This window comes from Leguminivora glycinivorella, chromosome 18, assembly GCF_023078275.1.
Source record: "Leguminivora glycinivorella isolate SPB_JAAS2020 chromosome 18, LegGlyc_1.1, whole genome shotgun sequence".
NCBI lineage: Eukaryota > Metazoa > Arthropoda > Insecta > Lepidoptera > Tortricidae > Leguminivora > Leguminivora glycinivorella.
In genome coordinates this window covers 5,168,833-5,192,965 of record NC_062988.1, presented here as the reverse complement: position 1 = coordinate 5,192,965, position 24,133 = coordinate 5,168,833, and the positions used below count along the sequence as shown (strand labels likewise).

The 24,133-nt window shown below is 36.5% G+C and overlaps 1 protein-coding gene across 1 annotated transcript; it reads right to left on the bottom strand.

Annotated features, from left to right (window-relative positions):
• Positions 1–9: 9 nt before the first annotated feature.
• Positions 10–24,133, bottom strand: LOC125235939 (tryptophan 2,3-dioxygenase). Its single transcript, XM_048142583.1, has 10 exons — positions 24,007–24,133; positions 11,189–11,361; positions 10,422–10,555; positions 7,141–7,263; positions 4,668–4,759; positions 2,776–2,920; positions 2,199–2,320; positions 1,306–1,433; positions 749–842; positions 10–628 (listed from the first exon to the last, which is right to left on the bottom strand). Exons 1-10 carry the CDS (start codon positions 24,021–24,023, stop codon positions 454–456), a joined length of 1,203 nt encoding a protein of 400 aa, XP_047998540.1. The 5' UTR covers positions 24,024–24,133; the 3' UTR covers positions 10–453.

Here is a 24,133-nt window from a genome sequence, read left to right as displayed (position 1 = left end):
AAAACGTAAAATTAAAGTAACACTGGAAAATTATGTATTATAAGTAAATGCATCAGGATTGAATGCAGAATAAAAATATAATTACCATATATTTTTTGTTAAATTATTGCAATTATTTTAATATCATGTAATTTAAATATTGCACTATTACTTTAATAAGATTTTAACACGATGCTGAGGTTGATTCTATCACTACGAGTACACTCTTGAATGTTAGATTCATACCTTGGGCAACTTCTATTGCAATTCAAAAACTGGTGCCGTAGCCGAATGGCATTTCTGCAACGCGAAACGAAAATGAAACGCCGCGAAAGGTGGTCTGGCTCGTCGTGCCAATACGCCAGAGCGATAGAGATAGATATCCACGAGCGTTACGTGAGCGTTTGTACCATTCGGCTACGTACACAGAGGTACATATCTAAAACTTATTAGCCTACTAAACTAGGGTTACCCCTATAAAGTTTTCAAGGATTCTTCAAGGCCGTTCTGATCGTTTCCGTTTCCGTTGGTATCACCCCAGGCCAGGTTAAGACTGCGCTTCATGCTTTCATCCAGGGGCGGGATGAGAGAGCGAGGCAGCAAGAATGTGGACAGGTTGAACAGGTCCAGGAACACTTTGTAGCGGTCGCTGCAAATATGAACAAGGATGTTTAAAAAATCTCCGCTAAGATAGGGTAAAACACCATTGGGATAAGCAAGAACTCAACACAAATGGCTATAAATCTATCTAATAAGAGTGCAAATTTACCTAAGAGTGGAGCGAAGGTACTGGTAGCCTGAAGAGCCGCCTGTGCCGAGCTGCTGCGACCCTATCATACGCTGCACCATTATTACGTGATTGTCTGCAATGGAAGGTATATTTTTATATGGTATATGGAATGAAAAGATCTTAAGACTAAGGAAGACTGGCAAGGATAAAACCAGAAGTGCAGACGGCAAATAGATAAAATTAACTCTGGGAAGACCGTCTTAAGGCAAAAACCATATATTCTCTGCTGAGTTTTTGCAGTCTTCTTTAGTTTTTCTTCATATTGAAGAGCATAGAGGGAAATCAGTAGGGCAATCATGGCCGCGCGACAAATGATAAAACATCGGGCCGTCCCTATCGCACTTACAAATAGTGCGATAGGGACGGTCTGCTGTTTTATCATTTATCGCGCGACCATAATTGCCTGCCGTAATTCAGGTGTACCGAAGAGAAGTATTGAATACTACTATCACCACTGATTTGTTAAAAACTATAATTCTAATTGTACTTATTATAAGATACTTGACACTATTACGTAGAATTCTATCACCACTTACATCGCCACTTGGTGATAAGACTGTCCATGTCCATCAGAAGTGTCAGCAGCTGATGCGGCTGCGAGAAGCGGGGCTCGTCGCGGTAGAAAGTGATCATGATGGCGCCTTGGAGCGCTTTGTGGGACAGGCTGAAATAATAAACAATATTGAGTTAAAATGGGATAATTAGGTTATCATCATCTTCCTAGCCTTCAGCTATTTTTCAGAGCCCTCAAGAAAACAAGGAGCAGATTTGTCAAACTACTCAAACTGAACCTTTGATACCTACGTACGTGAATACGAATCAATAACGCACGCGTTATTTAGATTACCTGGTACTAAGCTGTGGAGTCGACGCTAGTCAGGATTGCAGTAGGCCTAGCACATGATGGCCGCGAGAGTATGTCGCCGCGAGATAGATGACACGTCTTCCTCTAACTGTATTAATGACATAAGGACGGGTAGTCTATCTCGCGGCGACATACTCCCGCGGCCATCATGTGCTAGGCCTACTGGAGATACATGTGAAGCAGCATGCGGCATGTGATGCTTGGCTTATTGGTCCCCAACGACTTGAATGAGATTTATTAAGTACTAGCTTTTGCCCGCGACTTCGCTCGCGTTAGAAAGAGACAAAAAGTAGCCTATGTCACTCTCCATCCCTTCAAATATCTCCACTTCAAAAATCACGTCAATTCGTCGCTCCGTTTTGACATGAAAGACGGACAAACAAATCGACACACATACTTTCCCATTTATAATATTACTCGTAGTATGGATTCTATGGCCAGCTGAAAGTGTGAGAAAGTAGGAATTTTCGAAAATACCAGTAGTGTTTACAAGTGCATATATCCTGGCCAAAATACGTCATTGGATGGGTTTCTTTCTTTGGGTAACAATCTATTATTACTGACCGTCTCTCCCCACGGGATCGCAGAGCATCGTGCACGGACGGATCAAAGATGGAGCGGTAGATCTCGCGACGGTTCTCCGCGTCCATCAGGCGGTGCCGACGTACCACCTCGTTAGGCTCTTCCTGAAAAATACAATTTTATTTATAAGTCATAGGTAATGGTAAATTTTTTGAGGCAGTTTTAATAGGCACATGACCAATAGCCACCATACCAGCAGCGACGTCCTCTTAAATCATATTGTCGACTGTGGTTTGGAACTCGGCCCAAAAGTTGCAGGACATGACCAATACCCACCATAGCAGCAGCGATGGCTTCTTTTATCAAATAATCGTGTTGTCAACTGTGGATTTTGATTTTTGATTTGATTTCGTGACCAATGTGTGTTGCACAATGCGCAAACGCTCTTGAAACGCTCACGAAAGATCTCTTTCGTAGCTATCCATCTCTATCGCTCTTTGCGTATTGGCGTGACAGAGCGAGACTACATTTATACGGCGTTTCGCGTCGGCTACGGGGCCTGACATGTACCCAATGTTTCTTCAGACCTGAACCAGTCACGATTACTTAGTATACTCACCATAGCAGCAGCGATGTCCTCTTTAATCATGTTGTCGACTGTGGCCTGGAACTTGCCCCAGAAGTTGAACCCGTGGGCGTCGAGGCCGGGCGTGCGCTCCAGCCAGCGCTCGATCAACGCCAGCAGTGCTGGCTCTTCTTCTGACCTGTAAGGGGTTTACGGAGCAATTTTAATACAGATTACAATAAATAAATAAATAAATATTGGGGACACCTTACACAGATCAACTTAGCCACAAACTAAGCAAAGCTTGTACTATGGGTGCTAAGCGACGATATACATACTTAAATAGATAAATACATACATACATAGAAAACATCCATAACTCAGGAACAAATATCTGTGCTCATCACACAAATAAATGCCCTTACCGGGGTTCGAACCCAGGACCGCGGCTTAGCAGACAGGGTCACTACCGACTGAGCTTTGTTTATGGATATAAGGGAACATACCCAAACTAGATGACCATATTTGTGGCGTTTTATAAATGAAGTTTTAAATCAATTGTTGCAGAAAGTTGTTAATAAATATTCGTGTCTATATCAAATTTAATATTTGATTTTAATGACGCGTTTGTAATTTTTTTCGGCCTATAAACAATAATTTTCATCCCATAACCTTCATCATCATCGTGCCTATATATGCGTCCCACGCTACTGCTGGCCACGGCTGGGCTAATATTCCACAGGTTACGTAACAAGAGATTAGACCCCCCCCCATCTGTGACCAAGCGCAGTATTTTGACGACCCCCCTCCGCCCCCTAAACGTGTCACGTAGTTTGGGTACGTTCCCTAACTTCATTATGGTGGTGAGGAATCACTGAGGACACTTGAAAGGTTAAGGTGGATGTCGCCACTGCAACCGCTGTATTAGGGAAGGAGTAGTTTTGTGGAGGAAAATGAAATATAAGGAAACTTAAGGAGTATGCAGCATGTACTCCCAAGTCAGGAAACAAATGTGCTCAATAGTTATTTGTTTTACTAGGGGGCAAAGTTGTTGTTTAACCGCACGTGCCAATATCGTGCCAAAAAGTGGAATCTTGAGCGTTGCGAGGGTTCAAGGCACGAAGGTTAAACAAAATTTGCCACCGAGTGAAACACAAAATTTTTCACCACACCAACACGAACAAAATAATGAATATAAAACATGAAAGTAAATCAAATCCGTCAATTTTTTCAATATCTATGATTCAAAATCATCATTTATAGGTAAAATCTACCGGCCCGCTTAAGACATCAAGTTAAAATTTGTATGAAATTACTTTGCGCTCTTGTGGATAAAATGCAATTTTGCTATTCGTTTTCGAATAGCAAAGACTGCCTTTATTAGTTGGTATGGTGAAAATTTTATTTTTGTTACCTTGTCGGGTAGCAATAGCAAAACTGACGTCGCACCGATTTATACTTGACGTCGCACTGGCGCCAAGTAGGTACCTAATTTTTATTGTGAAAATAATCATACTCGTATAAGATTGTTGCTTAATAATAAAGTAGTAAAATATGTCTATCATTGTTATATCTTGCAGTGTTTTGACAAAAACACATATAATCCTCGCCTAGAAGGCTATTTGCGTCGCTTAACTTCAAACTTGACCTAAATCCATTCTGCTTTAAGGTTAAATATATAAAAAATGTAATATGATCTGAAAGATAATCAACCTTATAGCAGAATGGATTTACCCAAGTTTGAAGTTAAGCGACACATTTGCTGGCTTCAGAAACGGATTTCCAAGTTCGTTTAAAAACAATCCTCAGCGAGCAAGTTCCTATTCTAAGCCTCCTCAGTCACGTGAGCTCACGACCGTCGCACTAACCCAGCCGCCGAGACCGAAACCAGCCGAGACAGGATGACGATGATGATTTTGAACTTCAAAAATAATCATTAAGTTTACTTGTGTAGTTGATCCATGGCTTCAGGGTTGTCTCCAAAGACGGACTGGTAGTTTTGGTTGTACTTAACTCGTAGTGCTTGCTTCAGCCCTAGCTGAAATTAAATAAATATATTTCGATATAGTCTGGCAAACACAGCTTGTGAGTCTAAAGGCAACGAGTATTTTTTGACTCAGTTAAACACCGTTGCATATAATACTTTTTCTACGACCAGTTTAGTTTTTAATAGTTTTCTGGAATAACTTTCGTGAAATTCACAATGATTCCTGTATTTTGACGCAAAGGTTTGCGCTGTCAGTTGCCCAAAGCCATCCCGCGAACACGCGCAGTATCGTTATAACAATGCGTTGCCATGGTTACAGAGCCAAACAAAGCGTTTTCAATTTTATCGTTACTACGCGTATGCGCGGCAAGCCGGCGGACGCTGGCTTTGGGGAATAGACTTTTATGTAGGGGTTTAAGGATCTATGCACGACCCTGTAAATGACAAATAATAGTTCGGGAGTAGGAAAATTATTTTAAATAAAACAATAAATATTCGTTGCACAACCAATGATTTGGTAATAACAGAATAAATTATCTTCGCAAGTACGCTTGCAATGGAGTATCTGCTGAAGGCATATCACAAAAGATATTTGCAAATGAATAATAGAATAATAACATTATCATAATTTAATACGTCAGTACGAGTAACATCTTTGTGGGTATTATAAATAAGGTACTTATATTATATTCTTTAGAGATAAATTGTTATGCAAGGACATTGATATATTAAGGGGCAGTTTTTTTTTATTTTAAGTTAATTATACATATATACCACTTACAGACTTACAGAAATCCAACATATGACATATATACAATGTAACATGTATATATGTGTATTGTGTACAATGTAATAAGATAAACCCTTAGTGCGTTTTCCAGTTATCCGATCCGATATCGGATATAGGACCGATATCCCATACATTAAAGCCGCCATCTTTGATTTTTGCCTTTGAAATCCTTCCGGCATTAGATATCGGATCGGATAATGTGAAAACGCACTTGATGATCGCCAGATTTAGGTAATAGCAAAGACATATGTAACTCCGTATAGAAGGATAAAGTCTAAGAAAAAAACGTACCTCAAAGCCATAGAGAAAAAGGTACGGTGACCTACTTAGATGGCGTTAAACTTTTGGGGAACGCTCGGCTAGATGGCGCTAATATTAATATTTGACATTTTAATACACATCAAGCTAAGAATATGAGCCAAATTGTCAAAACTGAGGTTCAAAAGTTTTAAGCTTGTGTCGAGAGATGGCAGTCTGTGTACTGTGATTACACATTTTACTTTGACAGTAACTCTCTATAATACTCGATCCTCTCTGGTACTTAATAGGTATCATATTCAATATTCGCGCGTTCAGTTACATCTTTATAGCTACCCGAACAAAAATGTCTGAACATAGCTGTATTAATAAGATTTTCGGAGCTTTAGGCTTTAAGAATTTTACTACAATGGCAGTTGGTTTTCGGTGAAGGTTAGGTTATTACTAGGCTTAGGACTTTTTATGGCATACCGTGGTTCTAAAATCCGTGGAGTCGACATATATGAAAAATTTTCGAAGTCAAAGTCCAACAGTATGATGTCATATTAAATATAAGTATTTATACATACTTTCACAACGTTACCTAGTTAATTTTAATCGAACGTAGTTAATATTAACTAATAATGTTATTTATTAGTAAATTTTATCATAATCCTTTATATAATAATACCGTTAAAATTACCTACTATTAAGATAAAATCAACTACGTTCGATTAAAATGAACTCAGTGACGATGTGACACGCAAAAAATGTGTGTAAATATTTATATTTAAGGTGTGACATCATACTGTTGGACTTTTGACAATTTTGATTTTGAAAATTTTTCATATGGCGACTCCACGGATTTTAGACAAAACACGTGTATGCCAGCTAGTGAGGGGAAAAGAATTTTACTACAATGGCAGTTGGTTTTCGGTGAAGGTTAAGTTATTACTTATTATGGTCAGGAAATGGAATTCCGAACAAATCCACGTTTACCCTCAGAGTTGAAAAGTAAGATGACAGTCGCTTTGGTAAAAACGAATAGAATAGGTATCTACACCAGTTCTCCTGATTATTTTCCAAGGTGGACCTTTAGTTCCTATGCGTTGTCGCAGTATTTTTTTTTATTACACTGTGGCTGTGCCGCGAGTCAACGCAGAAGTAACGCAGCAGGACGATTATGCTCGCAATTTTACCATTTGCATCCGTTACGTTCTGGCAAGTAAATGTTAGTGTGAGAGTGACAGGTGTTTTATCCACGTTGATAAGTGATAAAATTGGAAGCATGATAGGCCGGCAGGACCGAAAAAGTGGGTCTGACTTGTTCAAGCCAAAGCCAAGTTTCATTTTAGATCGCAGAGCCAACGGAGCACTTATCTAAGTAGATTTATTATTGTAGTACCTTGTTCTCCAATAGCCGGAACTGCAGACTCTGAAATCCTGAAGCTGGCCGCAAGTAGTGCCTGAAGTCCATGAAGTCCAGCGGCGTCATGGTCTCCAGGATCATCACCTGGTCCACCAGGAGCTGGAAACCAGAAAATGTGGTAAAGTTTTCACTGTAATTAGGAAATAGTCAAGGGTCTTTGTGAATACTACTTTTGACTGAAAAATACATGCTTGGATCATCTTCATTTGCCGGGTAACGAAGAACGAGTAACGTCGCGGTTAATTCCACTATACGGCAAATGATCAATGTATTACCTACATGTGCACTTACGGCCGAGGTAGCGTGACTATTCCCTCGTCCGAAGCAAGTCTACAATGGCCATTTTCTGTGCAACGGAATTAAGTGGATTGCTCTGAGTGGACTGGGGACCCGCCTGTTGATTTTAACATGTACTTATATGCTTATATTTGCTCCAATATATCAAACAAATGTATGATGGCAGCAGGCAATTTAATAAATAATTTCACTAATAGTATACTTTCTTATCCTTAATGTAATGCTTGCAAATTTAGGATTGTAAACAGATTACGCAGATAACTCGGGAACCGTTAGGTCAGACCCTAGCTTCGGGAGCGATGAACGATAAGACGAATGGGTGATATTTTATCTTTTACTTAGTGCAGAAATTGAATAGCATAAAATTTCAAAATGTGAGATAAATATAATATAGCTTATTAAGTAATTGATTAAAATACACGTCTAATTATTAGGTGGCGTTTTATTGGCCGTCCTCGTTTCGGCATGGGCAAAGATGCTTTCGATGCCCAGATAGATAACTCTCTACCACAGTATAATAAAGAGTACTATCGTATATGGGCCCGCTCCCCGTTGAAGGCGCTGCCCACCCCCTCTCGGTTACCTCACAGTTACCGTCTGTCAAAAACGCGTACAGTCGACCTGTCATATTTCACTCATACAAGAATAGTACGCGTTCACCTACACGAGCTTAGACTGTGTGCTAGGAACGCGCCTCTTTCATTTATTTGATCGCCAGTGTCCGAGGTGTGCCTCTACTATGCAGGTCGCAATTAATTCACCGCCGATCGCAATTCCAAATTACAAATTACAAATTATTTATTTGTCAAACATAGGTGCAACAGTAGGTCTTAAATGTATAGAAAAGTATCACTATGCTTCGCCACATGGCATACAAATACAATATGGCTACAGAGAACATGTAGTTTTCATTTCTAAACTAAGTCTTAACTAGGTCTAAAATTATATAGTTAAAAATATGTCATGGCAAGTTAAAAAGTAATAAAATTTCCCGAATCTCGAGAAAAGATTTGATTGTTTTTGTCGATAGACTGTTTTTTAGTGGACCTACTTACACATTTTATTGTGAGTATTAAGCTCTGCTTGCTCGGAGTTTACTGCTTTTGAGCTTACAGAACCACTAGTACCACACACCTATCTACCCGCTGTATCATATATCGTCACTACTTTAAAAAAATCTCGTATCTCACGCTGTTCCTCAAAGTTAAAACGCAGTAAGTCTATATGCATTCCATACATACTTACTACAATTTTACTTTTCATTGACAGACGAAGATACAAGTTTTTTAAAAAGTAGTGACGTTATATTTCTTATAAACATCATCATATCGATAAGTTGTACGATGCGATAGTAATTAAATAAATCAAAACAAACTGGATCACCATCTGGTGTCAACCGGTTAAAATATGTTTGTATTTGATTAGAAAGTATATCATTATTATAATAATGTGTAGCGTAGCGTACTATTGAATGGGATATTAGTTCATTAGCGTAAAATAGGAGCACCGCTTTGTATGCCAGTAGATTATACTCTGTCAAACAAGTCTGTCAGTAAATAAGAACAAAGGGTGCTAGAGAAAAGGATACCTATAGTTTTCTTTGTTCTTATTTACTGACAAACTTGTTTGACAGAATATAGCTTAGAATATTTAAATTTTATGATTTACATATCCAGATATATGTATACGTAAAAGCCATAACACTCATAAAACCAGTGCTAATGGCGATTCTTAACATTTTGTTATACTAGTATTAGATGGTTCAGAGGAAATGTAATATGATGTATCTTGACCAATTAGAAGAAATAATCATCACACACCAAGAACAAGAAGTTCTTTTTTCCAAAATCCGTATATAGATATTAGTTTCATCTTACGACCTTTTTCCAAAATTTAAAAAGTTGCACGTGCAGTTTACAAAAAATAGCGCGTTGTTCGTGGTTCGATAGTGATGTGACGTCGCACTGGGTCGGATGTCGAGGGGTCAGAACTCAGAAACGGTATCTTGAAAGCCGATATTGAGGTTTCAAATAAACATTGCATGATTGGACAGTATACAAGGTCGGTTGTTGGGACAGTTTCCGGAGGGTATCTAATTATTTGTTATATTTAGGTTATTTTCTTGCGAAAATGTTAATTAGTATTGAAATTCGCAGATGTGAAAAATTTTAGGTTTATTGTGAAGCCAAATTTTCAATGAACAAAAGTGCTAAAAATTTATATGTAAGCGCAGGACAATAGGAAAAAAGTGAATTATTCGCTTCATTTATTTCCTTTGAAAAATATATATTTCAGACTATACTCGTAATTAGATTAAATACGTATCATAATTAAGACGTAATATACATATGTTATGAGTTCAAGTCTCTTGATGGCGGTACGCATCTAATGAATGAGTTCTTATCTAAGTTCTTATCTAACTATGATGTAAGTACCTAGTATAAAAGAAGACATCTCACCTCCCTAGCGCATATTGTTTACTTAAATTAAATACTATCTGTGCACACATGTTTAGAGTTATAGGCCAGCTCAGTACTTTAGTAAAATTGTAATGTATTTTTCTATTAATGTCTGTAACTTGTTTTGTGAGCCAAATAAATAAATTAAATAAGGGGTTATGAAATGGAAGTCATTGTGACATTGACGTAAAATGCGTCTTAAATTTGTTTTTTTTTTCGTGAAGTAGGTATCGTTATTATTCGAAATCTAAGTACCTACAACCTGTGTCGACATTTTAAGAAACGCGTCAGGGTCAGTGAAGAAGGTACAGGTACACGTGAAATGTATAGAAATAAAAACTTCTCGTCAAAAAAATACACTTACATAAAACCCTATTTTAACGGCAATGCACCAATTTCAATAAACTTAAAAACGGACGTCTAAATGAATATATAATAATTGTCTGGAGGCATAGTAGTGCCCCACCAAGACGAGCCAATGCTATTTTACAGATACGTTACCTTAAGAATAAGGACAACTCGGTTGAGCCGCTTCAATATTTCCATGGTGTGACCTTCGTCCAGGCCTTGCACGTCCAGCAGGGCTCGCACCGAGTCCACCTCGAAAATGATCTGCTTGAACCAGAGCTCGTAGGCTACAAAGAAAAGATTAGGATGAGAAGGTTGTCCGGATTAAAATGTATCTCCTTTAAAGCAAGCCGATGAATGGCAGGAAGCTGCGCAGGATCGGGATATGTGGTGTGCTCTCGTTTTGGAGGCCAAGATTCTCTTCGGATTGCAGAGCCATATTAGTTAGTTAACGTATCCGACACACAGACAGGAAAGACACCCAGACAGTCTTATTATCCAGTCAGGTATATTTAAAGGACTATTAGATTAAATGTGCTAAAATGATGCAGCAACAACTACAGATCTTACAGTGTACAAGTTTCTGGAGCGATCCAATTCAGTGTTTTCATTTCAGTGTGCATTGCAGACTGTTATTGAAAAACTTCGAATCACGACGACAATTTTGGTTATAATATAGAAAACATGACACCCGGAAATCCCGGAATGTAACTTTTGCACAGCTAATCAAGATTTTTTGCGATTTGGGTGTAGTCTACTTAGTTGGTCTGTTATATGATGCGGTCTACTTGATCTGGTTATAATGCTCTTTTGCGCTTTTGTACTTGAGTCCTCACTTGAAAACGCACCAGATGGAAAAAGTCTCGCGTGAGGTCGAAACTCATGTTAGCACGACAGCAGAATGCTCATTTAAAACCTACCTTGGTGGGTAACAATGAACAAGTGCTCATCATGAACAGTCTTCGAGCCCTCAGCGCTGACCATCCTCTGGGAATTGAGCAGCTTGTCCAGCATGAGGTATTCGCCGTACAGCATCCCGGCTTCGTTGCCGAGGCACGCTCCATCTTGCCCCGCTGATTCGTCGATCACTGATCTGTAAAAAAACAAATTGAATTAATTGAGCGATAGCATAGATGGAGCCACTAAAAATGCTTTGTTGCCATCGATCACTTGTAGACGATATCGAGTAAATACTCAGTATTTACTCAAAATACCCGTATTTACTCGTTTTTACTCAAATTGGTGGGTATAAACTATTTAGCGTGCTGAAATGGAAATACAAATTAGAAATATTGGTGTATTTTGTTATCGGCTACTAAGTTAAGTAATCAAATTTATATGAATTTTATTTTAATAACGTGCTCTCCATACATGTAACTATTTTTCACAAAAATAAAATTCAGAAATTACCAGTGTGTTATACATCATCTGATAGGTCTTTAAAAATTAATTGAATGTTTCTAAAAAAGTTTTTTAATAATATGAACAGTTTTGGAATAAAACGATAATTAAGGCCGAAATAATGTTTATACCTTTATAACTTTCGAATTCGTTGTTCGAAAAATATCCAGAAACCGTCAAATTATTGTCCATATAATACAAAATACAAAACTTGTACTTTAAACGTCATCAGCTGAGCCATTTTTGAGTTTTCTTTAGAAAACCCTTAATAAAAGGTCGTAAGTGCCACATTAACAATCACTTCCGAACGTCATGCCGTTATCTAGAACATCAATTTAATTTAAGTCTCATACTTTTACTGTAAATACCTGCTTTTTTAAAACAAAACTGCTAACTAAACATTATCACTATTTTTTTCTCACAATGATTACCTCTTTTTCGACAAACTAAGACTCCCATAAGCTTCTAATAATATAAATATTTCCACATTCCACATTTAAACATGTCCACACAGTTAAAATAAACACGACTAATTACTTAAATCTCAGTTTTTAAATTATTTTTAGGTAACAGTTTCTACTCACCCAAATGAGTAAATACGAGTATTTACTCGGGGCTTTGAGTAAATTACGGGTAAATACTCAGTATTTACTCACCCCTACCCATCTCTATAGACGATAAGTGTCACTTTGGAGCCCTACATATATGTCGAAAGTGACACAACGCCATCTACAAGTATAATCCGATTTACTTGAAATTTGGCACACGTATGTAAACCTATGGCCCAAAGACGGACATGTAATTTAATTAAATGAAATTTAATCACAGGGGTCACTTTTGGGGGTAAAATTGAAAATTAAAAATCAAAGTTATCAAAACTATATTGTGTTACATATCAAATGAAAAAGCATTTTATCAGCATCTGAAATATATTTTTTTTATATTTTTTGTTTTGGTAATTTAGAAGTAATTTAAGAAAATAAGCAAAAAATGACCATTCCCCCCTTATCTCCGAAACTACTTAGCGTAAAATTTTCAAAAAAATACACGAGATAGCCCTCTCCCTGTAGATTACAGGAAAACCTATTAGAAATCTACAGTCAAGCGTAAGTCGGACTTAAGAGAAAAAAACTCAGATTACGAATTTCACTCACTGCCGCTGCAAGTAGTTACTAAACGTCTTAAAATTGTGTAAGCGAGTTGGACAGGTATAAAGAAATTCATTTCTGTCTTTTTCCTTTTAGAACTTGTTCAAATTTTTTTTCATTTGTACAAAATGACTTAAGTTCCTACTAAAAAGGAGGCGCTTAAGACTGTTTATAAATTGACTGAGCAAAATTTTATTCAAATCGGTCCAAAAAAAGGTGTCTGTTGACGAAAACATAGAATTTGTGCCACCGAAAGCACAAATCTGAAGTCCATTTTGCCCTATCTCTTATCGTTTCCGAGATATATACGTAAAGTCTTGAAAGTGCGAAACGTTAACTTTGCCATCATAGTCGTTCAGGCGCTCATGAGTTCTTTGTATGGAAAAGTCGAAAACCGACTCGCACTTGACTAATGTTCATAGAACGTTGTGGTTTTTTTTTATTAGCAAAAATGACTTAAGCGCCTTCAGAAGTGCAGGTGCTTAAGACCGTTTGTAAGTTAAAGTTAGCTGTGATGGCTCAACGAAGAAAGAAGATTTCAATATCCTACTTATACATATTTCATTAATTTAACTATACAGTTTTTATTACTCAAGCCAAGCGTTACGTTAGCTATTGCTATTGAAAGGAAAACTTGTGTATAAAGCTTGAAACAAATTATGGAACGCGTCTGACGGACGCGGCTGACGACCGCGACTGATAAGCCGATGGCTTGCGTGGGCGACGGTCGCGCGATGGTCGCGCGACGGCGATGCGACGCATACGAAATCAAACCTTATCGATATGGAAGTAGACGATGCGATGAGACGTGAAGGCGACGGTCGCGCGACCGTCGCCCACGCAAGACACGGCGTCAGTCCGTTTTCACATGATGTCGGAAGGATTTCTATAGAAAAAATCCAAGATGGCGCCTGTAATGTATGGGATATCGGTCCGACATCCGATATCGGATCGGATAATGTGAAAACGCACTAAGTGTGCACAGTCTTAAAACATTCAGCGCCTCAGATAGCGGTAGGACACCATCCGATTCATCCGAACGCTCAAGGCCACGTCCACGGTTTATGTCCAATAGTTTGCACAATTCAGTGTCATATTCATTATCTAGATCGCGGCAGTGGACGGCGTTCGTCGCGTTTTTAGGTGATTATCTGATTATCGATGGACTATCGCATCGTTCTAAACTACCGCGCAGCAGCGCGAACTGAATTAAACTTATGTTGGTTGCAATAAGGTACGTAGATTTGTTTAAAAATATGCACACTTGCCACCTGCGGTAATAAAATTTTATGGCTTGCGCGATGATCACATTTATTAATGTCATAACCGCCAATTACTTGCATTTGAAATTGAACTTTAATTACTAAGAAATAACGTTGTTTTTGTAAAAAAATGAAAATAATTTTTACTACATTCCGAAGTTTTCGTTTGTCAACTAGACGCACACATTTGCAACTAAGCGATCGGACACTTGAGTGTCGAATTTGTAGGTGACATTGTATCTAGCCTCGTGGCGCCGAATGTACTTTCTAAAGTACATAATGGTTTCAATGGAATTTTAACTCTCATAAACAAATAAAATATAATTTCTTTTGTTTATAAAATTTTTCGAATAACTGAAATTGAATTCAATCTCAAGTACAATAAGAATCAAAATTCCCTAGCAAAAATTTTCTATGGTGGGCGCCACGAGGCTCAGGAAGTTTTTAAATTGATGTTATCGCATCGATCTACTGAGGGGGGTGGTGCCTACAGTAGTTGTAGTTGTATGCATACCTAGCTCACGCACACAGACGCGTCCACTGGCGCCGCGCCGGTGTCTGCGTGCGCTCTCTGCAATGTCTCTGCAAATTCTATGCACAGCGCAGAATATGCAGAAACCACATGGTGGTCTGTGGCAGAAACTCAATAGACATTTTTAGGGTTTTGAAAATAAGTACCTAGGTATGTGAAGTAACATGGTAAATTAAAAATTATCATTAGATACTTATTTGAGGAGGTGTAAACAATTTCCTTCGTTTTACCATATATCAATAATTACCTATCTATCTATATTAAATTAATTAATCCGTATACATTACATTTTTACAATTAAGTGTATGAATTATACTTTTTATCGTACGGTCAGCTACATAAATATCTATACACCTGTATTCATTCAATTTTGAACCTTCTTCTTCAGTAATAAGTTTCGATATGTAAAGAAATTGAAGGACGATACAAGCATAGGCGGGCGGAGACACCACGCGCCGCTGCGGGCGGGGCGGGAGGGAGGAGGGGTGTCGATGGACGATGTCACGCGGGATTCGCCGCGCGAACTCTTCATTCGCGCGGTCGGCTCCCTTCGCTGCCTGCACACGTTCGCTGCTCTCGTACGATTTGATATTATACAGGGTGCCCGGTAATTAATGGACAACCTTTTAACCACCAAGAGGGCACCTTATACTGGTCCAGAAAATCTATGGGATATGGATTAAATTGTGGTGTAGGCGAAAGGCTGGCAACCTGTCACTGCAATGCCATAGTTTCGTTTTCTTTTAACCCCTTATTTGCCTGAGTGGCACCTTATATTGGTCCAGAAAATCGACTTTAAGGTTTAGTAAAAGTCGCCTGGTTTTCGAGATTTTCACAATTTTTAAAATTTTAATACCTACTACCTAAAATTTTAAAAAGTGTGAAAATCTTAGAAAGTGTGAAAATCTCGAAAACCAGGCGACTTTTACTAAACCTTAATGTCGATTTTCTGTAAAGTGCCCTCTTGGTGGTTAAAAGGTTGTCCATTAATTACCGGGCAGGTGCACCCGATATATTTGTCAAGCAATTTCTGACGTAAGAAAGCGCGACTCATTCGCGCAGTCGGCTCACGTCTCTCGTTGTCGTACAATCTGACATTATTCAGCTACCTTTTATCGCTTGGCTTTAGTTCGCATATACAAGAGTACCTATAGGTACTACAAGGTCCAAAGCAAAATACAACAATAGATAATGTATTTACTAAATAATATTTTTAAATTTAAAAGTGGAAAATGTCTGCCTTGGGTGAGACTTGAACTCACGGCCTCTGAATCGATACTCCAGCGCAGACGTTTCTGCTAATCAGAAGTTAAAATTTAAATAATAATTATTTAGTAATTTCCCGCTAGAAACTTGCGTTATACAATTCTGTATACTTTTTCAGCTACCATAACCAAATTTGGATTAGATTAAAAAAACCTTTAAGTAAAACTTAGAACCTTTCAGATTGTTTTACTCACCCTTTCTGATGTTTACCATACTTACTTACCCCGTTATTCATAAACGTACACTAAAGTTATCAAGCCGATAAATTTCGTTTGTCCCTTTCCGACGTATTGGTGTGATAGAAAGGGACAAACGAACTTTATCGGCTGGATACTTTAGTGTATGAATAAGGGTGTTAAAATTTATAGCTACGAAATTTTACATAAAACACCTACTTTAAAATAAAATAAAAAATGTTGAATTTGGTTAACATTATAAAAGACCTCACGCAAGCTGTGAAGCTGTGCTAATTAGTTCGCGAATTCGTCGAGAGGTGGCGCTAAACACAATTATGCTCATTAGAGAACCTATACTTTTAGCCTAGCCCAGTCTTTAGAATTATGTGAGTAACGTAAAAGTTTTGTAGGTACGGAACCCTCGGTGGGCGAGTCCGACTCGCACTTGGCCGGTTTTTTATTCAATAGTTTACATGTATGAGAGAGAAAGTATAACAATATACTTGTTAAGAGTAAGACAGATTTAGTTTTGTGAATTCCAACACGCCCCCTCAAAAATAAATCTTTGATTAAAATCATACAAAACAATAACAGCATCACCGCCTTTTTCTGGGAAACATTATGGCCAACATTTGTTCAAAGGTAAGGGAAACCCAGTAAAACCTTACCAGCCATGTCATGAACTTATTTCTAAAATACAATCCAATTTATTTGACATTTCCTATCTATATGGTACCATATTTAACAATTTTATTCAACACATATGCATATGTAGTTCAACATACCAGAATCGATTGATCAGATCGATTCAAGTTAATTATAAGTAGACACAATTAGTTAAATTTAAGTATAATCACACATACACTTATAACTTTTAAGTCTTAATATTAACACTGACATTTTAAATACCTACAAGTGTGTACGTATTCATATTGCAATATTTCATATAGCATTTATACAAAATTAAACATCATGAACAATTGAAAATACATTACAGTTGTTTCTTGCATCTAAACGAAACATTTATAATTTCACAGTAAATCAATCGTAATATAATTTTCATTAATATTTATCAATAATAATATGTAGTTTCAGCTTACGCTTTTTTATTTAATATACAAAAACCACAAATTGTATGTTACTTTCATAATCAACAATTCTTTCAGTAGTTTCAGTAGGATTGTACTGAAATGCATGAAGTTCACTTTTTTATACATTTTTCATGTCTTTTATCAAAACTTAAAAGTTTAGCTTTATCAATGCCGCTTTGCTATTTGACAATTAACGAAAACCACTTGACAGAAATTTGTAACCCCTACAGAGTGTTCACTGTTCAGCTCACTTAAGATTTCCTTATCCTCCTTTGTTTTTCAATTTGAAACTCTTTGCATTATTTATTTCACATTCCAAAATAATCCTAGTGCAAAGACTGTGACTTGAAATCGAAAGTGCTTAATCGATATTTGTATATTTCATTTTAGATTTTATTTATTTGTATTTTTCATGAAATATACAAAGAAAAGATTAGGATGTATGTACCTACATACAATCACGCCTGTAACCCATAAAGGGATAGGCAGAGCACATGAAACGACTCAAGTTTGTGTTACTTCTGGCAAATTTATATTAGTCTGTGTAATTGAGTAATTTTCATATTTGAAATAAAATTCATTTGTTATCTATAGTTAACTTTTTGTGATAGATTTATGTAGTTAAAAAAAATTAAACTAAAATACTTTATCCGTACGAAATATAATATTAATAATTGAAAGTAATTTACTGATTGACTTTTTAATTGCAGTAACTGATTCTTTTGCCTTTGTCTATTACAGTTAAATTATGAAATATTTAACCTAAATTTGTTCTCTGAATAATCTGGTATAAACTAATAGTAATACTAAAAATATTTCACATATTTAATATTACTGTTTATCTTGTTTTTATATTCGTTTTAAATTGCATATTTACTCTTACACGTCCAAAGTAAAATCTTGTGGTCTGAACAAAACAAATTTACTTTGTATCAATTTTTGTATGAAAGCGGTTTAATACCTACATCATGTGGTGGTATTGTAAAGATTCAATTTACCATTATCTGTCATTTCTTTACGATGCAATTATTTGGAATGTATAGTTTACAAACTAAGAACAAATACTTTAAGACTAAAACATATTGCTTAAATCAGGGAGGGATTACTCCCAATATTATTAGGTTCATGTAGTCCACTTAGACTTTGCGTAACACATTCGATAGTCAGTATCGCCGCAGGCAGTTAATTCACCCACATAGACTATTCGTAAAACGTATTTTCAAATACTTCAGACTCAAGGCAGTTGAACCTCCAAACCTTTAGACGAATGTGGTCTCTCTTTAGACTGTTCGGAAATCTGAATGTCAATTTAGAGTCTCACATAGCTTAATCTGGTCCTTCGTTAGACTATTCGGAAAGCCGAATGTCAATTTAAAGTCTCACATGGCCTAATTAATGTGGTCTTTCGTTAGACTGTTCAGAAAACTGAACGTCAATTTAAAGTCTCACATGGCCTATTTAATGTGGTCTTTCGTTAGACTGTTCGAAAACCGAACGTCAATTTAAAGTCTCACATGGCTTATTTAATGTGGTCTTTCGTTAGACTGTTCGAAAACCGAACGTCAATTTAAAGTGTCACATGGCCTATTTAATGTGGTCTTTCGTTAGACTGTTCGAAAACCGAACGTCAATTTAAAGTCTCACATGGCTTATTTAATGTGGTCTTTCGTTAGACTGTTCGAAAACCGAACGTCAATTTAAAGTCTCACATGGCCTATTTAATGTGGTCTTTCGTTAGACTGTTCGAAAACCGAACGTCAATTTAAAGTCTCACATGGCCCAATCTTAGACTGTATGGAAAAACAAGTCAATCGAATTTCTAATTTCTTCAGTCTCATGTGGCCTAATCTTAGACTATACGGAAAACCGAATGTCAATGGAATTTCCAATTTCTTCAGTCTCATGTGGCCTAATCTTCGACTATTCGGAAAACCGAATGTCAATGGAATTTTCAATTTCTTCAGTCTCATGTGGCCTAATCTTAGACTATTCGGAAAACCGAATGTCAATAGAATTTCCACTTTCTTCAGACTCAATGTGAAAGTCACTAGACACACATGGCCTAACGTCTGTCTTTTCAGATAAAATCTGAAAGTCAATATTGGAATTCTTCGCAGGCTCACATGGTCTAACATCTGTCTTTTCAGAAGAACTCTGAAAGTCAATATTGGAATTCTTTACCGGCTCACATGGTCTAACTTTTGTCTTTTCAGAAGAACTCTGAAAGTCAATACTGGAATGCTCGTAGTCTAACATGACCGATAATCAATCAATCAAAATATTCTTTATTCAAATAGGCTTACAATAAGCACTTTTAAATTGTCAACATGATATAAGAATATCTTGTAAACACTGTAAAAGTGATATTGGAATGTCCTTTAAAGTGCTGTCACTAACTACACTATCACTTTTCTCACACCTTTGGCATTATAATTATTTGTTGAGACAGCAAAATACAAACCACATCTTTGTTACAATCTGAATCAAATACCTGTAGTATTTGTACGTGGCCTCAAAGGTGTATTACAATTAAACCAGTGTTTCAGTGAGCTTTTCATATTCACACAAGACACAAATTCCAGTTATTTACTTCTATCAAGAACGACAAGTCAATAGTAAATTGACAATCAACATCAAAGTGTCATTTCGTTTTTTTTTACGAATACTTGATATGGACACGTATGTATAATAAAAATACTGCAAACACACTGTAAAGTCATAGACTCTTTATGATTTATAAATTCTTAAACATCTCAATCTGTTCTTGATAATATGATAAATTTCAAACAAATCTATTGCAAAAAAATACTTTCAAGTATCGAGCGCTCCAAAGTACCCATTCAACAAAAAAAAACATGTTTTTTTTTATTCTTAAGAGTCACACAAGCGACAGCATTAGCAAAAGAAACTTTCGTAGCTGTTACAATGCTTGAATTTTGCCATCATTTTATGTAGCATTTATTTTAATGTGTACGGTTTTTTTTTATGAGCTGTTGCAGTTGTTAATGCTCAAACGTAATAATATTTCATAGCATTACTTGTAATTAATTATTTGTGTTCTGAGTCAAGCAAATAAAACTAAAACAAATTAATACATATGCCCTTTCTTCTAAAACTCACAATTGTTTAAAATTTAGGTTATTAAAATAATAACAAATATAACCATACGTACCAAACCTTACACTCTGATAATGTGTAAGCCAATGTCATTGTTGAATTCGACGGTATGACTGTCATCATATAGAGGTGGTGTCAGCATTCTCAAGGTAGACAGAGAGCCACGTAGCACTAACATCTCGCCGTTACCACATACGTTACCAAGTACGTGTGTGCGCATATGTTGCACGTTGAGGGTTCCATAGTCGATAGTCTTATCTGGTCACAATGATGTTTCTTGCTCATGTATGTAACAATTATTTATGTTCTATATTACTCTGAAGAATTGCTCATCGAACTCGTACTGCGATGAAATCACATTTTTTTTAAATAATTTTTATGAGGCATAGTAGCAGATCAATCGTTTAGCACTACGTGTTGTAAGTGCGTTGTCGGCGTTTAAGATTCCTTTGTTATCGGTTTGATGGTCGTAATAAAAATTGGTTCCGATATATCGCAGGCGTCAGGTAAAATAAGTCAACGTGGATTTTCATGTTATGTTCATGTACAATGTACATCTTTGAGTAAGTATTTAGTATTCTCACTCAAGTTTATTCAAACTTACTCGTAATTTCCAGGGTTATCACTGTTATCAGTTTGCGAACTTCTTCGTCGACATAAGTCAGCTGTATCTTCAACTTGGTTAGACATTCTACCGCTTGTCTTGATCCATTTTTAACGGGTCTTTCAAAAATGCCTTTAAAATGATTGAACGACTTCAAAATTTCAAATGTGTAACTTCCGCGTACTTAGCTTTTCACCACAAAGGGATTAATGTTCCGTTGAATGGTTTAAATTGTTCACAATCACTTTAACATCACTTAAATGGTCCGAATCTCACAACACTATTTTCAAAAGTCTGTTGAATGTGTCTGGGCCCATAACCTATTAGAATTAGGGCAATTAATTAAAAGACACATGGCGATTTATAAGAGTTCAAATATATTATCGCAATATAGTAAGGCAAGGTGTGCTCCTATTAATAGCTACCAAGCGACTAAAGTACAAACGAAGTCCTTAAGATTAGGAACTATGGGCTGTTGTTTTTTATTCAATAGTTTACATGTATGAGAGAGAAAGTATAACAATATACTTGTTAAGAGTAAGACAGATTTAGTTTTGTGAATTCCAACAAGGCTGACGTTCGTACGTTTCCGTAACAATACGAAGGCAGTATAATTTATGCTCACAGCACAACGAAAACGCATTTAACACACGAGCGAACTCGCGAAGCAGACCAATAATCGCAGTGGTAATTAATGGGAAGCCGTCTAAGAAACATCCGTCCACTTATAACGGTCCAGAAAAATGTTGAAGAACGAAGAACCGGTCGGTCAGCAAAAAATACGCGCATCAATTGAAATGCTGCCTGATATTTCATCATGCAAAGTCGCGGCGGCGAACATGATCTACTCGACAATTTTATTAGCATGTCTAATGCAATTCGGATGTTTTAAGAAAAATATATATCTACTTAAATAAAATCGGCCATGAGCGTGTCGGGTCACGCTCAGTGTAGGGTTCCGTAGTTTTCCGTATTTTTCTCGAAAACTACTGAACCTATATCATGTTCAAAATAATTTTCCTGGAAAGTCTTTATAAAGTTCTACTTTTGTGATTTTTTTTCATATTTTTTAAACATATGGTTCAAAAGTTAGAGGGGGGACACACACTTTTTTTCCTTTAGGAGCGATTATTTCCGAAAATATTAATATTATCAAAAAACGATTTTAGTAAACCCTTATTCATTTTTAAATACCTATCCAACAATATATCACACGTTGGGGTTGAAATGAAAAAAAATCTGTCCCCACTTTATATGTAGGGGTACCTAACAAAACATTATTTTTCATATTGGTACCAAATTTCAGCTTTCTAGTGCTAACGGTTACTGAGATTATCCGCGGACGGACGGACGGACGAGACATGGCGAAACGATAAGGGTTCCTAGTTGACTACGGAACCCTAAAAATGAACGTAGACTTAGTAATGCGTAATACGACAGTTTTTTTCGTCTTCTATACAAAATATTTAATCCCATTTTTTTAATTTGTCTAAACCGACCCTTTAAGTAGAATCATGCTTTCTGATAACTGATAATTCCTTCAGGTTGCTGTTTATTGGGCTTCATAAATAAAAAACAATAGTTATTTGTTATACAAGGGGGCCAAGTTGTATTTTAACGCCGAGTGTGGAATTGAAAAACGAGCAAGTGAAAGGATTCTATAGTTGAACCACGAGCGAAGCGAGTGGTTCGAGAATAGAATCCTGAACTTGCGAGTTTTTTAACACACGAGAAGTAAAATACATTTGCACCCGAGTGTAACACAAAACTTTTCCCCTCATTATAGCGAGGAAACTACAATGCAAAAAATGCGTTTATCACTGCTTCCAGTAGTTCCACAGGTGGTAAGTCATTATTACTAGATTCACCTACTTTTATCAATTTTAAAGCAGTTAATTTGACTTTATTCAAGGTCAAATTACTTTACCCACTAGTGGATAAAATGCGTTTTTACCCGCTGGTATTAAAGGACAAAACACGTGTTTCCGAGCTAGTGAGGGGAAAAAATTGTTTTACCCTAGCAATCAGTGTGCAAAACTTAAAAAAAAGTCTACAGCGGCACCGAATAAAAATTAACGATCTATGGAGTTTTGTGTTTCTATGTGGTAATACAAAGTTCGATACAATAAAATTGTCCTAGTGTCTTACCTAGTACTGTAACATTTTTAAGTTGCCAATCACTAGTTTTGAGTCAGTCAAATTTAAAATTCGAACTCGGACGGTACCTACTTTGTTTTGTCTTCTGAGACGCGGGTTGTCGGTTGAGCCAAAAAGTATTTTAGTCTGCTTAAAGCTTGCTGACACTAATTACAGTAATTAGATCAAAATTAGATCGCCGCGTGGGGCTATTTTATTATTGAGGATATTTTATATGTATATAAAATTTCTCTATATACATATAATATAACCGGACAAGTGCGAGTTGTGCTCGCCCAGTTGTGCGCGTTCCGTGAAAATAATTACCTATATTTTTAATTTATAAATAAGTTTTTAATTGATCCCTTGAGACCGTAGAAATAAATAACTTAATGACTGACTTAGAATCAAATATTCATAGTAGTATACAACTTTGTCACAGTAAACAATGGTTACATCATCTAGCGCCATCGCCATTCACATTTTAAATAAACTAATTTGCACACATTTGCATAAGCACATTTATAGTAAATTACATTTCTAGTTTTCGAAAAACAATATTTTCTGTTTTTTTTCGAACCATTGAAAACATGATACCTAACCGAATCTGTGAAATTAAAATTTAAGTACGATGTCTTAATGATTACTGATTTACGTTTGAAAATTGTTCATTCCATTTGATCTAAGATGAAAACCAAATAATAAAACAAGGAGGCATTAAAAGAATTCCACTTAATTTACTTGGAATGCGTGTTATTTGAGACCGTTGAAAATTACCCACTTATAACTTTATTATGATTCTTGTACATTATTTATAATTCCGATTTTTTACGTTTGTAATTCAGACTACCAGCTGCAAATATTTCTATACCAAGTAGGTAGTTAGTCCGACGGAAAAACGGAGGACAGTATTATTTCAAGTAAGTAGTTATTAAATTTATATATAATATAATCGTAAAAAGCCCACAAGTAAATTTGTCTACATAATTATTTAAAAAAACTTACCTCATAGGGCACGCCATGTTTACAAACACAAACCACGAACAATTAAAAAAAAAGTTTTTTTTTTTTCGCAAAGTCCAGGCGCGTACTTTCGCGCTGCGGGGTTACTTGACACTGAAAGGCTAGCCGG

Bases quoted from the DNA above. Each gene is read 5' to 3' on its own strand.
- LOC125235939 (XM_048142583.1), bottom strand. The intron at 7,264-10,421 runs GTAACGTATCTG...TCTGGTTTCCAG, and splicing joins GAGTTGTCCTTATTCTTAAG to CTCCTGGTGGACCAGGTGAT. The intron at 843-1,305 runs GTAAGTGGTGAT...CTTCCATTGCAG, and splicing joins TCTTATCACCAAGTGGCGAT to ACAATCACGTAATAATGGTG.